Here is a 20242-nt window from a genome sequence, read left to right as displayed (position 1 = left end):
ACACATCTAGCTAACAGGGTCCAAGAGGCTGGGAAATGGGATTTGGTTGTATGCTTAGAAAGAAAAGTAAATGAGTCTGATAGGCATCTAGAATCTACCAGAATCTACCCTTCTAATAGCTAAATATCCATTTTACTCTTCTTCACACAAATACCCACTATCCCCTCTCCAAAGCAAACATCCCAAAGGCCCATTCAGAACTGTGTCCATCTGAAAGGCCAGGATTTTTAAGTGAAGTACAGTCTTCACCAGGTTTGAATGTGGCTTCTCGTTGTCTACTAGTCAGTGAATTAAAAACATAAGTTCTCTACTTCCTCACTCCCACCCAATATATAATTGTGTAGCTGCAACAAATACTCCTGTTCAGAAGGGAAAAATGTGAGGAAAATACAGCAATCAGTAATGCAGCCTTGAAACCCACTGGAAAGGCCTTATAACAATATTTATACTCTTGGCCACAACTGAAATGGATTTTGTGGGGCCCCTATGCGCATGATAGAGGATTTATTCCTTTCTTAGTCCACTTCCCTACCTGCAGATGATTTTAAGGCTCCCAAACAAGTCCCTGGCTTTTATTGTTTGTTTGTTTTTTTAAACATAGTTGTAGTTTCTTTGTCATTACAGTTCTTTAAGAAAGTTTAATAGGCTTCTGATCTGTTAGTTTCTAGTCAGTCCCATGTGCCGGTAACTACATTTAAAGTCAATTTGGTAGACAGAGGCTTTAGATCTGCTTAAAGTCTTTGCTTTTTTTGTCCTCCTTTTTTCCTCCCCCTCTCAATTCATTTGCAGCTATCTATATATTTTGGGGAACAATAATCTTAAGTGTGAAGAGGACTCCTTTAATATGATCTTTGTCAAAGGACTGAGTCACTCTTTTCAACTGAGAAGTCTCTTAAAATCCTGGTTTTTCATAGCATTTTTCAGTGCTGAATCCTACTGTTAGGTTCACAGAGAGTGAACCACAGAGGCACTGAGTTTCTAGACTCTCTCTGTTCTCTTTGATTTTTTCTTACAAACTGACCCTTTTTTATCTTGAGTTAATATCTTTCTTTTACTATCTTGTCAAAAGTAGCCAATAGTAGCTAGCAATTGGAAACTCTCCTGCCATTTTTCTTAGTACCTCAGACTCAGTAGCCATGTGATCTGCCTTATAAACCATTGTAGGTGACCATTTGGTAAATGTTTTGTCACTGTAAAACATAGGTTGCCACTTCTCCAGCTTCCAGTATCATTTACCTTGCCATCCAAAACCCAGCTACTAAGCCAATGACACATATCTTAGGTTCTTGTCACCACAGCATTCAGCATTCTAAAGGCAAGAACTAGTAACTGGGCCCCGCTAGATTCAGGGAGGCCAGGAAATGTAGTTTAGTTAGTATGCAGGAAGAACAGGAGACAGTTTTGATGAGCTTCTAGCCAGATTTTGCTACCTGAAGGAAAGAACTACTATATTTTCTGATGATTCTAAGTACTTTAGAAAGATTTAACAATTACCAAGAAGCCAATCTATCTTACAAGAAAATAGTGGCCTCGCAAACTTGATTTTATAAATGAAATTTTATAAATTATAAAATTAAATGACGTAATGGACCGTGATTACTCAGTTTGAAAATCACAATATCCAGAGCACCTGGGTGGCTCACTTGGTTAAGCATCCGCCTTTGGCTCAGATCATGATCCCAGGGTCCTGGGACCGAGTCCCACATCGGGCTCCCTGCTTGTCAGGAAGCCTGCTTCTCTCTCTGCCTGCTGCTCTACTTACTTGTGCTCTCCGGCTGTCTGTCAAATAAATAAATAGAATCTTTAAAAAGGAAGGAAGGAAGAAAGAAAGGAAGGAAATAATATCCATTTTTTTGGAGCCCCCTATGCTTTACTGATATTTAACCACATTTAGAACATTTCCTTAAGGGACATTTTCTCTATTTTAAAAATTGAATAGTCTGAAATATTACATTGTATTTAAGTGTTTTAAACCACAGAAATGATTTTATTTCAAGATACTAGTGATTTTCCTGTTTTACTTTAAAATTTTTCCTATACTGTGATGAAATTTATGCTTTATAATATATTTCTCATTGCCATATATTATTATTTCTTTAGTTTCTTCTCAAAGTATGTTAAATGTTTTTCCTGCTGACTTGATATTGTGGATAAAAGATTAAATACACGAAGTGCATTAGAAATTCATTTTTTGGGGCACCTAGGTGGCTCAGTAGGTTAAGCCTCTGCCTTCAGCTCAGGTCATGATCTCAGGGTTCTGGGATAGAGCCCCACATCAGGCTTGGTGCTCATCAGGGAGCCTGCTTTCCCCTCCCCCTCTGCCTGCCTCTCTGCCTACTTGTGATTTCTGTCTGTCAAATAAATAAATAAAATCTTAAAAAAAAAAAGAAACTAATTTTTTATTTTTTCTTACACAAAGTGATCTCAGTCTTGCTTGGTTTGTCATTCCTTTGAAGTAGGTCTCAGAGTCATCCATTGTAATCTCTTATTTTATACTGCATTAAATTATATTATCTGAAATTTAAAGAGATATAGGACACTATATGAGTATACTCTACTAACCAGAATTACAAATAATGTATTTAACATTAATGACCTAATTTGAATAGTTATATTAAATATTAAATGTATTTAATATTCTATATAAATAATATACATATTAAAATATAAATATTTCTTACATATTGTGTGTGTAAATACCTCTGATATGTATGGTATATGTATATATAACTGATATTTGAGGAGTCACCTAGGGTTCATTCTGTTTTGTTTTATAGCTGTAAGAAACTGGCTGATAGAAAAGAAACTGGATTTGTTAGCCCTTTACCCCTTAAGATGAACCCAAATATTACCTCTCAAGAGCCACGAAATGCAAACCAATTTTTTGACAGAAATGAAGAGAATGTGGTTTTACAAAAGACAACAAATAGAAGTATAGAAAATGGCTGTCCAGGAGTAAATACTACAGAAGAACATATAGATAAAATGTATCTTGATATTTTGAGGAAAAAACTATCTGTTGGTCCTTCACTATTGCTTCAGGAAGACAAAATAAATAAAGTAAGTGTTCATAATCTAAGTTGATTTGAAATACTGATAAATGAAGTTATATAAATACTGTTGATAAGTAGGTACTTGTTAAGTTAACAGGACTGATTACATACTAACCTCCATGTGATCCTGGATATTTGTGAGCAGTATTTGTTACAACATCCCATAGTCCCCAAATTTTAAAATACCACTATAGCATTTGCTTTCTTTTGGAAGCCATTCTTTACATTCTTCATTTGTTTTTAATAAGCATAGTCCAGAATTTGAGTGGCACAAGAAAATAAAGTTTATTCATCATTCTAGTGCTTTTTAATTAATCTTTCCAGTACTGTATGTTCTGCAAAAGTAGGTAAGTTGACATTTTATATAAATGCTATTAGCAGCTGTTGAGAAAGTTATACTTCACTATTTCTTTTTCTTCTGATCTATTCTGATTTATAGTTTCTTTGATCTCAATATTCTAGTTTTATTTTACGGTTTTAGGTTCGTGTTTACCATAAACCATCTCCAGGTTTTTGTGGAATACGATAGGGTATTGGTAAATTTTTATCTTGATAATTCTGGAGAAAAAAAGATAAAATAAAACATTTCCTGTTCTCTGCTGTATTAATTCTAGTAATTAAACTTCTTGCATCCTGGCAAGCTTATTTTGTTCTATTATTTTGTTTTGTTTTACCCCTGACTTTGAAGATTTGCTTCAAAATACTAAAATTCTGATCAGTTAGGCTTTGAGAATTTTAATGTGTAGTGGTTTGTCTTCTACAAACTATTATTTTAGTAATCACTATGTAACTAAACTATTATTTAGTAATCACTTCTGTCATCTGTTAAATCTTCATTTACAGCTATAGTTGAAGTTTATTTACGTCCTAAAAAGTTGCTCCTTTTTGTATGCAGAATTTTAGACAACTCAGTTCTGGAGAAGAAGGGACTATACCTGGTAAACAGGTGCCATACAAGAAGGCCAAAAGTGCACCTCCATTACTTAAGAGAAAACCCCAGAGTGGATTATATTCATCAGTTAGGAGCTCAGGCTATGGCCAACCCAGTTCACCATTCAAGACTTTTTCTACTCTTGAAAAGAAAACTTCAAAGGACATTATGAAAAGCAAAAACTTGAGATCCATTCCCACTTCAAATCAAGCTAGGAAAAAAGGTAATTATATACTCTTTTCATAATAGAGTTCTGTGCATATGATGTGTTATTTAACTTTACTTCTCTCTTTTCCCTATTTCTCTCCTTCTATGAACTTTTCTGTTCATAGGAAAGAATTCATCTTTAGATAGGATATCCTATTCTGAAAGATTTTGTTTACAGGATTTTGGTCATTGGCTCTGGGCTTTCCTGAATGACACTCATAAAGTATGGGAAGTGAATAGAGAATCAAACTCTTCCTCATCTGGTTGATTTTGGAATATCCGGTGTTTTCCAGAATTCAAAATATAAGTGGCAACCTACAAATGAAGGTTGACTATAGAGATTATTTGGATATTAGTTCAGTACAGACTGGGACAGGCTGGATGTTTTATGTAGCACATAATGCATATTTTTATATATCGCAGTGCCTCTGTTCGTTATTTCCTAATGCAGTCATTTATATTGACAGTAGGAAAGGGTGCTTTTCAACTTAGAAGCCCATGCAGCTATTAAAAGCAATAGAAATGTTCAGATCAGACCGACATTTCTGGTGCCTTTAAATTCCAGTAAGGAAGGGAGAGCAGTGGCGCCAGAAGCATTTTGTCCTTCCCTTTGTGATTAAATTTAATAGGTGACCAGTTCATCATTGTTATATGGTGATAGTTGTCATGAAGAGATCTGTCCTCATTGGAAAATGCATTTCTAGCTTGAAATGTCTTTCCTTGCTTTTCCCTAAGAGTATTAAGTCCAGGACCACTTTGACTCTATTTTAAACTCTTTAGGCATTAAAGACTCTCTCCTGCCTTTGTATGTGTATTTGCTGCAGCAACCTGTGCATCTTAGATGGAAAGGAAAGCCAAGGCTGATTTATGTCAGAGTAGAGGAGAATAGCAGCAGGAGGTAGAGACAGGAATAATCTCTATTTTTTTTTTTTTTAAAGATTTTATTTATTTATTTGTCAGAGAGAGAGAGAGAGAGAGAGAGAGCGAGCGAGCACAGGCAGACAGAGTGGCAGGCAGAGGCAGAGGGAGAAGCAGGCTCCCCACAGAACAAGGAGCCCGATGCGGGACTCGATCCCAGGACGCTGGGATCATGACCTGAGCTGAAGGCAGCTGCTTAACCAACTGAGCCACCCAGGTGTCCCAATAATCTCTATTCTGTAGAGACAGGAATATGATTCAGTAGGATTAATGCAGGCATCCTTTCCTCTTGTTCTTAAACTGTGAACCTCTAATTCCTTCTCCTACAAAGTATTTTGTATTGCCTTATTTTCTCTTATTTTTGAAATGACCGTTCTACATGCAAGTGGAGATGACAAGGAACCAATTAGGTAGTAAAGTCTGGAGTTCAAGAGGGAAGTGTGGACTGCAAATCTGATTTAGGAGTTATTGTTAAAACTATTATAGATGGGGGACACCTGGGTGTCTCAGTTGGTTAAGTATCTGCCTTTGGCTCAGATCATGATCCCAGAGTCCTGGGATTGAGTTCCACATCAGGCTCCTTGCTCATCGGGGAGCCTGCTTCTCCCTCTGCCTGCCACGCCCCTTGCTTGTGTGCTCATTCTCTGGAAATAAATAAAATCTTAAAAAATATATATATATATATATATATACATACATATATATATATGTATGTATATATGGTTTTTAAGTCATGGGACTGACAGAAGTTATCAAGAGAGTGAGTACTGCTATAGAAGGAAAGCAAACTGAGGCCTGACCCCTGGGCATGCTAACCTTAGGAAGTCAGGGGGAAGAGGAGTAACCTGCAAAGAGAAGAGAGTAAGGTTGGAAGAAACCTGAATATGTGGGATCCTGAAAGCCAAGTGAAGAAGGGAAAATTTATCTATCAGTTGCTGCTGAGAGAGAAAGTAAAGTAGAAACTGGGAACTGACCTTTGAGTTTAGCATGGAGGAGGTCGTCAGTAAACTGGATAGTTCCCATGGTTATATGGCTGTAAAAGGTGAGCTGAATTAGAATAGGAGGGAATGGGAGAGTTAAAATTGAATATAGGCCAGGAGGAAAGAGTGTAAAAGGAAAAAAAAAAAATTGGGGATAGTAGCCAGCCTAAGAAGTAGAGTCAGGAAAAGCTTTTTGTTTACTTTTTTTTTTAATGGTAGAAATAATAGTATGCCTAATAGTATGTTAACGAATTTTGGAAAGATTTCAGTAGATTCATGATGGTGAGAGGGGAAGAATTGCTAGAGCAATGTCCTTGAGTAGAGGAATTACAGTGGAATCTAGTGTTCATTGAAAGGGTTGGCCCTGGACAGAGGCATGGACAATTCATCTGTGCAAGCATATGGGAGAGAGGAAGACATCGGTGCAGATACTGATAGGTAGGTAGAAATGGTGAAAGAATATGGATGATTTCTTCTGATTGCTTCCATCTTCTCTGAGAAATAAAACATAATATCATTAGCTGGCATTGAGGATGGAGTAGGAGTGTTAGAGGAGAAAAGAGAAGGTATGAAATAGCCATTCTGGAGGACTAGCCTGCCCACAGCAGAGTCTTCTTGAAATTAGTGATTATGGATTTAAATTGATACCAGGCAATGTAATTGTGTGTGTGTGTGTGTGTGTGTGTATTTGTGAATTTCCACATTTTGCTACATGATTGCAGGGGTTGGATACTTGTACAATTGGATTTACCAAGAAGAGTTGTTTTTGCCAAATGAGTGCAATGAACTGAGAAAGGAGCAAGAAGGGAGCTAATGGTGTATGTGGACTTCAAGTTGAGTAAGGAAGGAAGGACATCAAGGGGTGTAATACGGTATGAAACAGGTAGGATCAACCATCTGTGAGGTACCATTGGGTTAAAGGATTGATGGACTCCAAATACCAAAGGGCATGAAGTGGGAGATAGGATTGATAGAGGGTAAATGCCTAAGACTGAGATGAGAAGTAATTGTGTTACTAGTAAAGAAAAGGCCTGTACCAATAGAAGTAAGTAGCTGAAGTGGAGAGGTTAAGTATAAGAACCCAAGAGCCAAGAGTTGAAGGGATCCCTATGAGTGTATTGAAATTACCAAGAATGAAGACAGAAATAATGTCACAGAGGATGGAAAAGAAACAAGGGGCATGATTTGGAGGTTGAGAGAGGAAAGCAACAATATTATGAGTATTTTTTCCTGTTTCAAAATTTTACAGTATTTGTGACTACCAAAATGAAAATAAAACAGTAAAATTTATATTAAAGTACAGTATAAACCTTGACTATCCATTTTTATACTGAGTTCCTTTTTTTTCATTAGAATATTAAATATGATTTTTTCTCCCTTTTTATTGTAAAATTCCCCCAGAGCAGTTTTAGTTTTATTCATAATTTTAATTCCTTTGGGATGGCTGTTACTTTTCACAGGTTGTGTTCTCGGACAAGCAGACTTTGTGAGATAGAGATTAGTGTACAGAAAGTCTAGAGGATGCACTTGGAATCAACCCTAAGATGAAAAAGAAGCCAGCTGCTGGGGCTTACTCAAGAGTTTCTCTTTTTCATGCAAGAAGGGAAATGAATGAATGAATGAATGAATGAATGAATGAATGAAAAAAATGAAAGAAGACAGGAATAGGCGGTTCAGAGCTGGTGCCACTGTGCAAGGAACCAGATCCCTCTGTCCTGCTACAAAATCCTTTATCTGTCACTTTTATCTTCATTATAACAAGGTGGCTATTTCAGCCTCCAGGCCTGGTCAGGAGGAAAGGTAAAAGGTCCATGCCAGTTAATCCTCAACTTCTTCATCAGGAAAGTTGTGACTTTTCTGGAAGCCTACGAAACTTTTGCTTTCATCTTATTAGCCCGAATTTTGATCTTATGGCCACCCTCAGTTGCCTAGAGTCTAGGGAGATGAGTATTTTCAACTGGTACATTGCCGCCCAGAGCAGATTAATAGGGAGGTTTCTATTAATAAAGAAGAGGATGAGATTGGCAACTAGCAGTACCTGCTGTGTGGTTATTTTCCTTTTTATTTTAAATTAATTTTCTTTGGCTATTATGTTCTTATTTTTGGACTAATAAGTTTCTTCTTTTTTTAAGATTTTATTTGTTTGAGAGAGAGTGAACACAAGAGCACAAGTTGGGGAGAGGGGCAGAGGGAGCAGCAGATTCCCCACTGAGTAGGGAGCCTGATGTGGAACTGGAGCCCAACGTGGGGCTTGAGTCCGATGTGGGGCTCGATCCCAGGACCCTGAGATCATGACCTGAGCCAAAGGCAGATGCTTAACCCACTGAGCCACCCAGGCACCCTATAATTTTATTTTTTAAGTCAAATTTAGACTAGCTGTTAGAAAGTTTCCATGCAGTTTATATTATTCCATTGATACCATATCTTGAAACACATTATTTGTGAAAACTGTGCTCTGAAAGCACACTTAATCTGAACTAAAGTGCCTCATACAGTTAATCAGCTTCTCTTTGATTCATCACTTAGATATTCTTATTATTGCTATGACTTTTTTTTAAAGGTTTTATTTATTTGACAGAGAGAGAGAGAAAGTGCGTGCACATGAGCAAAGGGGCAAAGGGAGAGGGAGAAGTAGGCTCTACTGAGCAAGGAACCCGAACCCGATGTGGGACTCGATTCCACAACTCTGGCATCATGACCTGAGCTGAAGGCAGCGCTTAACCAACTGAGCCACCCAGGCGTCCCATCTGTGACTGTTTTAAAGAAGAGTTTATTTAAAATTACTGAACCTGAAATTATCCCTGTCCACATTCACCTCACTTTTTTTGGTTTTTTTGTTTTTTGTTTTTTTGCTCCATTTATCATTTGACATGAATCTTGGGTCAGTTAGCTTTCTCTGTCAAATTGAGTGAAATGTTGATTATGGCAGCCGTTCTGAGCGCAGTGAAACAGCTGTGTTAACAGTGTTAGACCTCAGCCAATTTCCAGATCCTCTTCTATCCTAGTGTTCCCATTGTATTAGTACTTACTGTTACATAATTGCTGAATACGCATTCAACTTTGTTTGTGTTTGTGGTGCTTCTGTCCATTGTTTAAAATAATTAGAAATCTTATCTGGAACAAAAGTCATCAAGCCTGCAGCTTTGGGTAAAGCAGCTTCCAAAACTGAAAGTTGCCTGGCTACTTCTAAGAAGGCCGAAGATTCTACAGAAACGGATTACTGTATTCAGTTTCAGAATGTAGGTATTGAATTTCAAAATCACATTCATTGATTTTTTTGTTTTATTATATTAAAACTAAATAATAGTGAAATTTCTTTTGCATCAAGCATGATGTTCTAATCTTACTGAAACATTTTTTGTTTTTCTTATATAGTAGAACATCGTTAACCATGTCATTTTTATTCATTGTGGGTTTTTTTTTTCCTAACCACCTGTGTTCAAATCTAGTATGTAAATATACTATAATGAAGTAATGCTTCTCCTTTAAAGGATTCTTCAGGATACCGTGGTGAGAACAAGGAGACCGAGTTTATTATGTTTAAAAGAGTTCAGGAAGCAGAGGAAAAATGGAGGGGTGCACAAGCCCTAATTGAGCAAATTAAAGTTACATTCTCAGAAAAAGAGAGAGAGCTGGAAAATAAGATGGAAGAACTAAAGAGACAACAGGAAAAGGAACTCTTCAAGCTGAACCAAGACAATTACATTCTTCAAGCCAAGGTACTAGATACATTGTCATATTTCTCCTTTTATTGATTAAAAAGAACTAGTACTCCCTGCAAATGCATTGTCATCCTTTGTTCCCGGAGCTATTTGACTTGATGTATTTGCTATATAAAATATGAACATGGATCCCAAGACTGCCTCCTCACAACAGAGCCTAAATCAAAGCCACTGGGAAAAAAATCAAAATTTAAATTGACTCATTTAGATAATTTTCTTCTGTTAGCAGTCTTTTTTGAAAACAAATTCCTTAGTTCACTATGACCTTCGAAGAAGACATTTTCAGAAAGAACTGCTATAGAAGGCCTAGATTCAGGGAATGGCACCATGTAGCATTTCTCAGTTACTCTCATCACCAGAACCATCAGCACAAAACATCACACTGTAATGATTTAGCTAGTTGGTGTTAATAACATTGTAGTTATAGGACAGTTCTAGATGTGTGCACCTTGAGTTTTCCGTTTTTCTTCCTCCTTTCTCACTTTATCATCTCCTTTCCTAAATAAAATGTCTGTTTTTTCTCAAAGTTAAGTAGCTTTGAAGAAACAAACAAAAAGCAAAGATGGTTACATTTTGGAGAAACAACTGATCCTGTCACTGAAGAAAAATTGAAGGAAATTCAAAAAGAAATACAGGAACAAGAGACACTTCTTCAAGGATATCAACAGGTGTGGTGATTTTTCATCACTTTGTGAATTTGTTCTTGAGATCCTTTGATTATTTAAAAAAAATAAGGCATATTAAGATATTTCTGTGCTCATGTAGCGGTAACCAGGAATTCTTGCAAATATGAGTAAGTAATAATTTGACTAGTCTGAACATTATTTGTGGGTATATAATTAAGTGAAGAGAATGGGCTCTGGATTCAAAGAATCCAGTGTTAGTCCTCCCTCCACTGCTGTGCAGCCTTGGGCAAATCACTTCACCTCTCTAAGCCAGTTTGCTCATCTGTGAGTAGGGATGGTAATAACAGTAGCTGCCTCGTATGATGATTATGAAATTAAAATAAGATAGCGCAAAAAAATAAAATGTAAGAAAGTACAAACCAACCTCTTAGTTACCTTGCACACAGTAACCAATTAGTAAATGTCCCTTATTACTATTTTTAATAGCCATATTCCTTAGACACTGCCCTATTTTTCTTTAGTTTTCTGTAATGTTTTTCTGTAGATTATATTGACTAGTTTGGGTATTTTATTCAGAAATACAAATCTGAAATTAATTGCCAATGTGCTGACAGTGAAAAAATTTGAATGAAATGAGAAAAAAATCTGTGTGTCCTACAGAAGGCAGATATTTGCCATGTGTGACGGATTCTTGGTGATGCTGACCAGCCAGTCAGCCAGGACGGGTTTAGTAATCCCCAGCACAAAACTTCATCTTAGTTTCCTCCCCTTCTTTCCCTGACTTCCCTCACCTTCTCTTTCTCACTCATTACCTTTTTGTCTTTTGACTTTTAAGCATCAAGCCTGTCAATAATAAGCATTATCATCTGAGGATAACCGGAGAAAGCATTGTCTTATCAGTGATTTGCAACTTTTCTGTAGATGAAATACTGATTTTGTTGGGCACACTGCCCCAGAGTTAGTGAGAACCTTCCAGATCCTTTGCCTGCCATTGTGATCTTGCTGTAGAGAATACCCATTTTTATTTTTATTTTTTGTTTTTTAAAGACTTATTTATTTGTTAGAGCAAGAGCACAGGGTGGGGGTGGGGAGAGCAGCAGAAGGAGAGAGGGAGAGAATCCCAAGCAGACTCCTCCCTGAGTGTGTAGCCCAGCCTGGGGCTTGATCCCATGATCCCCAAGATCACGACCTGAGCCAAAACCAAGAGTTGGTTGCTTAACCAACTGTGCCACCCAGGCTCCCGAGAGCACACATTTTTAAGGAGTATTTCACAGACCCATAAGGGTGCCAGCTACCTTCTCCCACAAATATAACACAAAACTTGCATATCTGTGTAACTTACGTTGCAGGTATTTAAGCACGGACCATCTTACCAAGCAGTAGGCCAGATGTGGTGAGACAGTCCATAGTTTTTATTAGATTCTCAAAGGTCCTTGTTTTTCATCAGATTCTTAATTTTATAAAAAAGTTAATAAGCCACAGCACCTAATCACAGATTGGTTTGAGTCACTCTTTATTCCAAGGCTGGTATAGAACTGGCTCTAGTCTCTGCTCTGCCTTGTCCTTACACTTTCAGAAACATCTGTTCTCTAACTCCCGGCTCACAGAAAGTTCCAGAAACAAGCACAGAACAAGCCATTGTGGCTCCCTGTATCCTGTTACCTCATTGCAGGGAACTGGGTTAGAATCAGAAAAAAGAGGATGCAGGGACGCCTGGGTGGCTCAGTTGGTTAAGCAGCTGCCTTCGGCTCAGGTCATGGTCCCAGCGTCCTGGGATCGAGTCTCACATCGGGCTCCTTGCTTGGCAGGGAGCCTGCTTCTCCCTCTGCCTCTGCCTGCCACTCTGTCTGCTGTGCTCGCTCTCGCTCCTCTCTCTCTGACAAATAAATAAATAAAATCTTTAAAAAAAAAAAAAAAAAAAGAAAAAGGATGCAGACAGTCGCAGTGGACCCTTCTGCCCCTGGTCCACATAGTTAGGCTGTGGTTATTTCTGCAGCCACTCGCCTCCTTGTTCCTGTGAGAGACAACACCTTGTACTGATACTAGGATCTATGGCTTTGGGAATTTTTGCAACTTTTTTTTTTCAAGTAAGCATTTTGGAAAGAATTGTTTTCAGATAACAGGTTTTCTTCTGAGATGATATAAAGAGTTTTAAAAAGGTTTTGCTTACTCAAAACTGAATAAATTTAAAAGACTTTAAGAATGTGTAAAGGATGGGGCGCCTGGGTGGCTCAGTGGGTTAAGCCGCTGCCTTCAGCTCAGGTCATGATCTCAGAGTCCTGGGATCGAGCCCCGCATCGGGCTCTCTGCTGTCTAGGGGAGCCTGCTTCCTCCTCTCTCTCTGCCTGCCTCTCTGCCTGCTTGTGATCTCTCTGTCAAATAGATAAATAAAATCTTTAAAAAAAAAAAAAAAAAAAGAATGTGTAAAGGATGTATCTGTTGTGAGCATAAATATTTATGCTATATAAGTACTAATGACTTTTAACTAAAATGCAATTTTCTGTTTTCAAAAAGGAAAATGAAAGATTGTATAATCAAGTGAAAGATCTCCAAGAACAAAACAAGAAAAATGAGGAGCGAATGTTCAAGGAAAACCAGAATTTATTCAGTGAGTTAGCTTCCTTAAAGTAAGTCCTTTCTGAATTTGTAAAATCAAAATATATTTAGACTATTTCTAATCATTTTATTGTCACATTAAAAATACATTTTTACTTAGAACTGAAAAAAGTTTTACACTTCTTTATAGTTTGTAACTTTATAGGTTTAATATTTAGTGTATTTTTCTTTTAATACTAGGTGACTAGTAGTACATATTTTAGTATTTTCAGCATACTAATATTTGAGTTTGACATCAGTTTTAGGAAATTGAATACACGGTATTCCTCTTGACCAGTCGTTAAGCCTGAGATGCTTAACCATTTCCTAAGAAACTATGTGGTTAATAATACTAAAAATATATGTATCCTACAACTCTCACTTAATGTTGTAGGTCAGGTTCTGTAGAAGTAGAGCCTGAGGTAGGGATCCTTATGGAGCTGATTTCTTATTATTTTTCTTATTCTAAATAATACTTCTTATTATTCTGAGGATAACTCAGGAGAAGGGGAACAAGAGAAGCAAGAATGGATAAGGGGAGGGAAGCTAAGTAGGAACATGGTCTTAGCCAGAGACTGGCTGTATTTATTCTGTTCTTAACCAGAAAGCTGAGGAAAACAGATTGCATCACGGAGTTGGTCCCGTTTGGGGAAAAGGGAGCAACTTTTTATACTCTCAAACTAGTCAGTCACTGGCTGAGGTATGCCCTGGGAAAGGAGTGGCTGAGGGATGTCCTCTAGGCCAGGGGGGCAGAGGCTGTTATTTGGCTGAGAGCATTTCTCTAGAGAAGAACCTGTGAGTTGTTATTAACTGGCACTCAGCATGGCAGGCTCAGGGAGTACCAGGACCTACTCAGGAATCAGAGTTCAGGCTCTAAGATCGTTTAGAAATGACTACATCCAGCTTTAACACATTTTTTAAGTGAAAAAGCTGAACTCATAAACATGGGCAAGTTAGGGTACTATCTTCTTTTAGGAAATGGCTCACCAGTTTTGTGTCCCTTCACATAGATACCTAATCACTTAGATAGGACTGCTATTAGAAGAAGCTTCTTTGGCCTTGACTGTATGACCCCAAGCCAGTTGTGATAATCTGCACAGTACTGATGCATGAAAGCATTTATATCTGATTTCTTTTCAATCAACGAAGTATTCTGAAATATCACATGTTATGTGGGTTTAAAAGAGAAGATCTATTCCTGGATCCCAAAGTGCACCTTTAAAGGCACTTTCATGACGAAATAGATGGTTTCTTTACGTTAGGATTAGATGATTTTAAATGCATTCCTAAACTCCTTGTATAATATTTCTGGAAAACCAGAAAAATTGTTTCTGACTTCAAATAATAGACTGTGTTTGGTTTTGTTTGTCATTTGCGATTTGTGTTTCTTCTAAAGGAATCTAGAATGATGAGGCAGGGATGAGGTAATACCACAGGAAGAATGCAGCACATCTTTCTGGGACATTGGGAATTTTTTCCTCCAAGAATTAAAAAGTATTTTTATATTAGAAATAAAGGAAGATGTTAGGTTTCGATTCCTTTAAATTGAAAAAACATGTCCCTTAGAGTGTACTTCTTTTAGTATTTTAATCTTTAAAGTAAATAACCTTTTCCTCTTCAGTGGCTCAAATAGTTGCAATGTCCATTAGATTTTTTTAATTTTAAGAATTGTATATTTTGCATTGAAAGGAGTACTTTGTTAAAAAAAAAAAATCTTTCTAATTTCAAAATAAATCAGAGAACAGATGCACAGAAGTCGGTTCCTGTCTCAAGTAGTTGAAGATTCAGAACCCACCAAAACCCAGAATTTTACAGATCTGTTAGCAGAACTACGGGCGACACAGGTAAGTTGCATAACGATAGTAAAGAATTTATTAAAATTTCTACATGTGGAAAAAAAATCCTTTTTTGTAATTTATGAATAGATAAAATCTGTTACAAATTTCATACCATTAAAAAATGAAGGTATATCTAAAATTAGCACTTAGGGGTGCCTGAGTGGCTCAGTCCATTAGGTGTCTGCCTTTGTCATGGGTCTTCATCCAAGGGTCCTGGGATCGAGCCCTATATTGGGCTCCCTGCTCCACGGGAAGTCTGCTTCTCCCTCTCTTTATGCCCCTCCCCCACTCATGCACACATGCTCTCTTTCTCTCTCCCCCTCTTAAATAAGTAAAATCTTAAAAAAAAAAATTTAAAATAAATAAAATTACCATTTAATATACACATGACCTTAGTAGAGACAATGACATAATACTGGTTTTCAATGGCATCCTCTTTATAATCCAGCCTCTCATCTAGTGATCATCACATGGAGCCATATTGGAGGCATTACCTTACTTAGGGCATATATACCTTATATAAACAAATTCCTTATTGGAAATGTAAGCTAAAATAGGAAAATACTTTGAAGGTGATTGTTCACCTTAAAACGTTAGTTGGCTTTTTACTCTGCACTTCTAGAAGGCAGACTGTGTCTACAAATATTTCATCCCGTGTACCTAACACTGATATGAGATACAGTATCTGCTCCATAACTTTTTCCTTTATTTTTATTGAATCGTATTATAAAGGATATGGCTTAGAATTTTCTAAAGTGGTATTTACCAGTAGGATAAGTTTTGGAACTTTGGGCAGGTTAATTCTATTTGAAGCAGAACAGTTCCATGTATTGCACAGTTTTTGTCATCGCTGTCCCCAGGAAACAGGTGTTCATAGCACTCACCAGTGATTATAAGAATCAAAAGCACTGCTGCATTTCCAGATTTGTCCCCTGTGGGAGCGTAGTTAATTCTCCCCACTTCTTCCCATGAAGAACCTTGGCATGAGACTAAAAAGCCTTCTAACCTATTTGAATGACTGTATGAATTCAAAAAATGCCAATTATATACCACTTTTTAACAAGAAATTATATAAAGTTTTGTTACTTGGACGTCTAAACATACCCCAGTTTAATAACATGTTTAGTAGGCTTTTGTGGTGTATAAAATGCAGCTTCAAATATGAATCTATCTGGCAACTTTGTTCAGATGCACATATGCATGTATAGCATGATTAGGTAGGTAGTTAGGCATATAGGTTAAAAGAACGAATGAATGGTTGGACTCCCCCTAACTCCCTTGCCTCAAAATATCAAGTAGACCTCAAAAATATCAAGTTAAAAGAGAAATTAATATTGCTGTGTTTTATGAAGGCTTGGAAAACCACAGTGGCTCAGTTGTTGGGCACCTCCCTTTGGTTCAGGTCATGATCCCAGATTCCTGGGATCAGGCCCCTCATCGGGCTCCCTGCTTGGCGGGAAGCCTGCTTCTCCCTCTCCCACTCCCCCTGCTTGTGTTCCCTCTCTCACTGTGTCTCTCGCTATCAAATAAATAAATAAAATCTAAAAAAAAAAAAAAAAAAGAAGGTTTCACTCCAAACATTAGCTTTATTCAAATTATTATTAGCAACCTTTTTAAAGTGCTGTTTTGAAATATTTTTCTGACAGATAGGAAACTAAAATTTCCACTAAAAACATCAGAAAATGCTGGATAAAATAGAATAAACATCTTGTAAATGCATAATATAAAAGCTTTCAAGAAATATGGGAACTCTCCAGAGGCCAGAAATATGGGAGGGATAAAAACCTAACAGTAAACATCTGCTCTAGGCCAGCAGTTCAGTAGCCACGGGCGGGCTGGAGCTTTAACAGCAAAGTGGAGACAGGACACGTGGGAGTTCAATAGGCCGTATCCTTCATACAGCAGCAGACTAGGGAAACATCTACCCACCTTCGCATGGGGCTGATTTGTCAAGAAGATTTTTTGTTTTAATTTGATCGCTAGATAGGAGGGAGAGAAAGTCTCCACTGCTCAGTGCCCGTGCTTTCCTGATTGTTCAATACAAATGTCATCCCTTCTGCTTTCATGTGTGTTTTAGTATTTTTAATTTGACACTACCTGCAAGGATTGGTCATGCCCAAACTGAAAAAGATAATGCCCTGTGGTCTTGAGTCAATGATAACCTCTAGTGTATCTAGAAGAAACAAATGCAAAACAGCTCTTAGAAGTAAGTATACACCCTTAACCCAGCTCACACAGTATTCCTACAGATAAAAACCCACTGACAATATATGCTCACAACATAAAATTATAAAACCCAGAGAAATCATCCACCATGAGCAGGTACTGGATGATTTAATAAACAGCAGCATTAGAACCTCAATAGGATTACTGGATAGACTATAATATAAATAGACTACAAATGGAAAATATCAGATATATGAAATGCTAAAATATATTTAAATATTTTTAAAAGGTAGTGGCTGAGAATTTCCCAGAAATGATAAAAGAGATGACTTCTCAAATTAAAGAAACCCAGTGAACAGGCTCAGGATAAAAATCTACATCTTGGCCCCCAATGGTGACACTACCAAAGGCAGGAAAAACCTAAAAAGAAATTAAAAAAAAAAAAAGTCAAGATAATAGTAAAAATTCTTCAGGTATTTATTTCTGTAAATACTGTAAGATAGAATGTAAATATACCTTTTATTTCCATTTACTTTGGTGTTCTGGGTTTGATTTTAGAGCAAAAATTTATCCTGAGAGAAGTCTATAGTATAATAATACTCATACTGAATATATGTGTATACAATCTAATTTGTACCTTAAAAATTAATACTGATTAGTATTAAAATACGAGTTGGTTCTCTATAAAGCATAGATAGAAGCATAGCAAAAGCACAGGTCGTGAGCTCACTCTTTTTATTATCCCAAGGTGGGAAGAGGAATGATGTTAACCACAACTTTCATTCCATCAGTCTTTATGAAGTACTTGCCACGTTCCTGGCACTCATCCTGGTATTGAAATACATTAGGTATACAAGACACGCACAGACCCTGCTTGTTAGGAACATGTATTCTAGTAGGGAAGAGAGTAAGTAAATAAAGGAAATAATTACAAATAGAAAGATGTGCTTTGAAGAATATAAAAATAGCAAATAAGTGTGGCTGGGGCAGAGGGCAAGGCAGTAAGTAGTCTACAGTGTGGTCTAGGAGACCCTCTGAGAAAGTTAGGTCAGAAGTCGAGAGCTTCTATGCAAAGATTAAGCCTTTCAGCCAGGAGAAAAGCATAAGCCCCTACACCAGGAAGGGCCCTGTTACTTTCTAGAAATAGAGATCTCTTGAGGCAGAAGTGGGCAAGGCCAGAGAGGCAAGCAGAGGCCCTCTCCGAAAGTGTGCATGGTAACTTACAAGGGAGTTACAAGTACTTGCCAGCCCGGAGTCCTGTGCCCACAGGATTGACCTGGAACGTTACTGGCCTTCTTCAGGTAGGAAGTCATACTTCCCTGGAAAGATGCAAGCATGAAGTGAACATTCCTTTAAGTGTCAATTGCATGACTGAACTCAAGATGTTTAAAAGTTCTTTTGAATTCTCAAAATCTGTAATTCTGTGAAGTAGACTCTACTAGAGAGCACTTCTAACTTGATTGAACTAAATAAACAAAAGGTAGTTGTAGAAAGAGCCTGAGCATTCAAAAACGTGAAACTCACTGCTCTCCTGAAAAGACATATACAGAAAGTCACAGAAGACTAAACAGTTAAATGATGCCGTCCAATCTGTGACTCGGCTAGAAACCACGGTTATACATTGCTTTAATGAATGGATTTATTTTCTCCATAAGACTGGATTTGGGATTAGAAGGTAGAGTAATAACAGAATTTGTAAGAATCTTATTTTGTAAGAATTTTGTTTTGAAACTTAACTATGCTGCTTGTACTGCTGTGAGTCCAAGAGTTTCTTTAGCAATTAAGAGTTTGGTTCAGTGAACATTTATTGAGTACCAGCTGTGTGCTTAGTGCCATGAAGTATACAGGTATTAGTAATAAATCAGTCTTGGTCCCCATAGATTTCTCAGCCTGTTAAAGAGAAGAGGCATGTACACAAATCAATGTTCTATGACGCTGAAAGTAATGACTACTGTGCTAGAGGTGCAGTGAAAGTTTTGGGGAACACAGAGGAGGGGCTGATAGGAATAGCCTCCTTTGAACTAGGCTTTGAAGGATAAGCATGATTTTGTTGAGTGGAGGAATTGGGGGCAATGAAGTAGGGTGTATTGAGCATTCATTCAGCTTTTAATGTGCTAAGCATTTTTATGCAATTTTCAAACAAAGATTAATAATATCTCTGCTTTCCAGTAAACATATGTCAGGTGGTGATGAGTGTTGTGACAAGAAAATAAAGCATCATACCTGAAAGTCAGGATGAGGATGGTTATTTTATAAAGAGGATCAGGAAAGATCTTCCTGGGGTTTCATTTGAGCAGAAATCTTGATGAAGTAAAAAAGTGAGCCATGTGGCTATCTGGGGGCAGAGCACTGAAGGCAGAGGAACAGTAAGTGCCAACACCTTGCAGTGGGAATGTGCTGGTTCTGTTCAAAGAGCAGCTAGAAGTCTCTCGTGCTGGAATGAAGTTGGAAGAGGAGGATTTAGGGTAGATATGGTCAGAGGTAGGAGCAGGGCTGGGTTACAGGGCACTGAAGTTCATGGTAAGGACTTTGGTGGCTCCAGAGAATTTCAGACAGAGGAACAAAACTCACCACCTCTTTAAAACAATTCCTCTTTGGAATAGAGAGCTCGTGAAAAAAAAACCACAATTGACACACGTGGTCAATTGATCTGTGACAAAGGCAAGAATATACAATGGGGAAAATTCTGTTCAATACATAATGTTAGGAAAATTGAACAGATACATAACAAAGAGGGAAGCTGGGCTACTATCTTATACCATATATGAAAATAAATTCAAGGGGCACCTGGGTGGCTCAGTCAATTAAGCATCTAACTCTTGATCTTGGGTCAGGTCATGATCTCAGAGTCGTGAGATCGAGCCCCGAGTCAGGCTTCACACTGGGCATGGAGCCTGCTTGGGATTCTCTGTCTCCCTCTGCCCTAACCCCACTCACATACATGAGCACATGCTCTCTCTCTTAAAAAAAAAAAAAAAAAAAAAAATCAAAATGGATTAAAGATTTGAATATGAGACCTGAAACCATAAAACTCCCAAGAGGAAACCACAGGCAGTAAGCTCTTGCACATCGGTCTTAGCATCCCCCCCCACCCCGGACCAGTTCCTTAGGCAAAGGCAACAAAATCTTAAATGAACAAATGGGATAATATCAAACTAAAAAGATTTTGCACAAGTGAAGGAAGCCATTAACAAGGTAAAAGGCAG

At 37.6% G+C, this 20242-nt stretch overlaps 1 protein-coding gene across 1 annotated transcript in view; it reads left to right on the top strand.

Moving 5' to 3' along the window:
* The window catches only part of LOC111147778 (centrosomal protein 162), a 104802-nt gene that overhangs the window by 49550 nt on the left and 35010 nt on the right, over positions 1-20242 (top strand). Inside the window, exons 12-18 of the mRNA XM_022504001.1 lie at positions 2778-3060; positions 3949-4207; positions 9195-9328; positions 9581-9808; positions 10339-10479; positions 12952-13064; positions 14771-14876. Coding sequence (XP_022359709.1) covers positions 2778-3060; positions 3949-4207; positions 9195-9328; positions 9581-9808; positions 10339-10479; positions 12952-13064; positions 14771-14876 — 1264 coding nt within the window. The remainder of the gene's footprint in view (positions 1-2777; positions 3061-3948; positions 4208-9194; positions 9329-9580; positions 9809-10338; positions 10480-12951; positions 13065-14770; positions 14877-20242) is intronic.

Source organism: Enhydra lutris, unplaced genomic scaffold, assembly GCF_002288905.1.
Source record: "Enhydra lutris kenyoni isolate GAN:26980312 unplaced genomic scaffold, ASM228890v2 scaffoldscaffold17, whole genome shotgun sequence".
NCBI classification, from domain to species: domain Eukaryota; kingdom Metazoa; phylum Chordata; class Mammalia; order Carnivora; family Mustelidae; genus Enhydra; species Enhydra lutris.
Note: the sequence above shows the minus strand (reverse complement) of the source record. Positions and strands in the feature narration are given on the sequence as shown.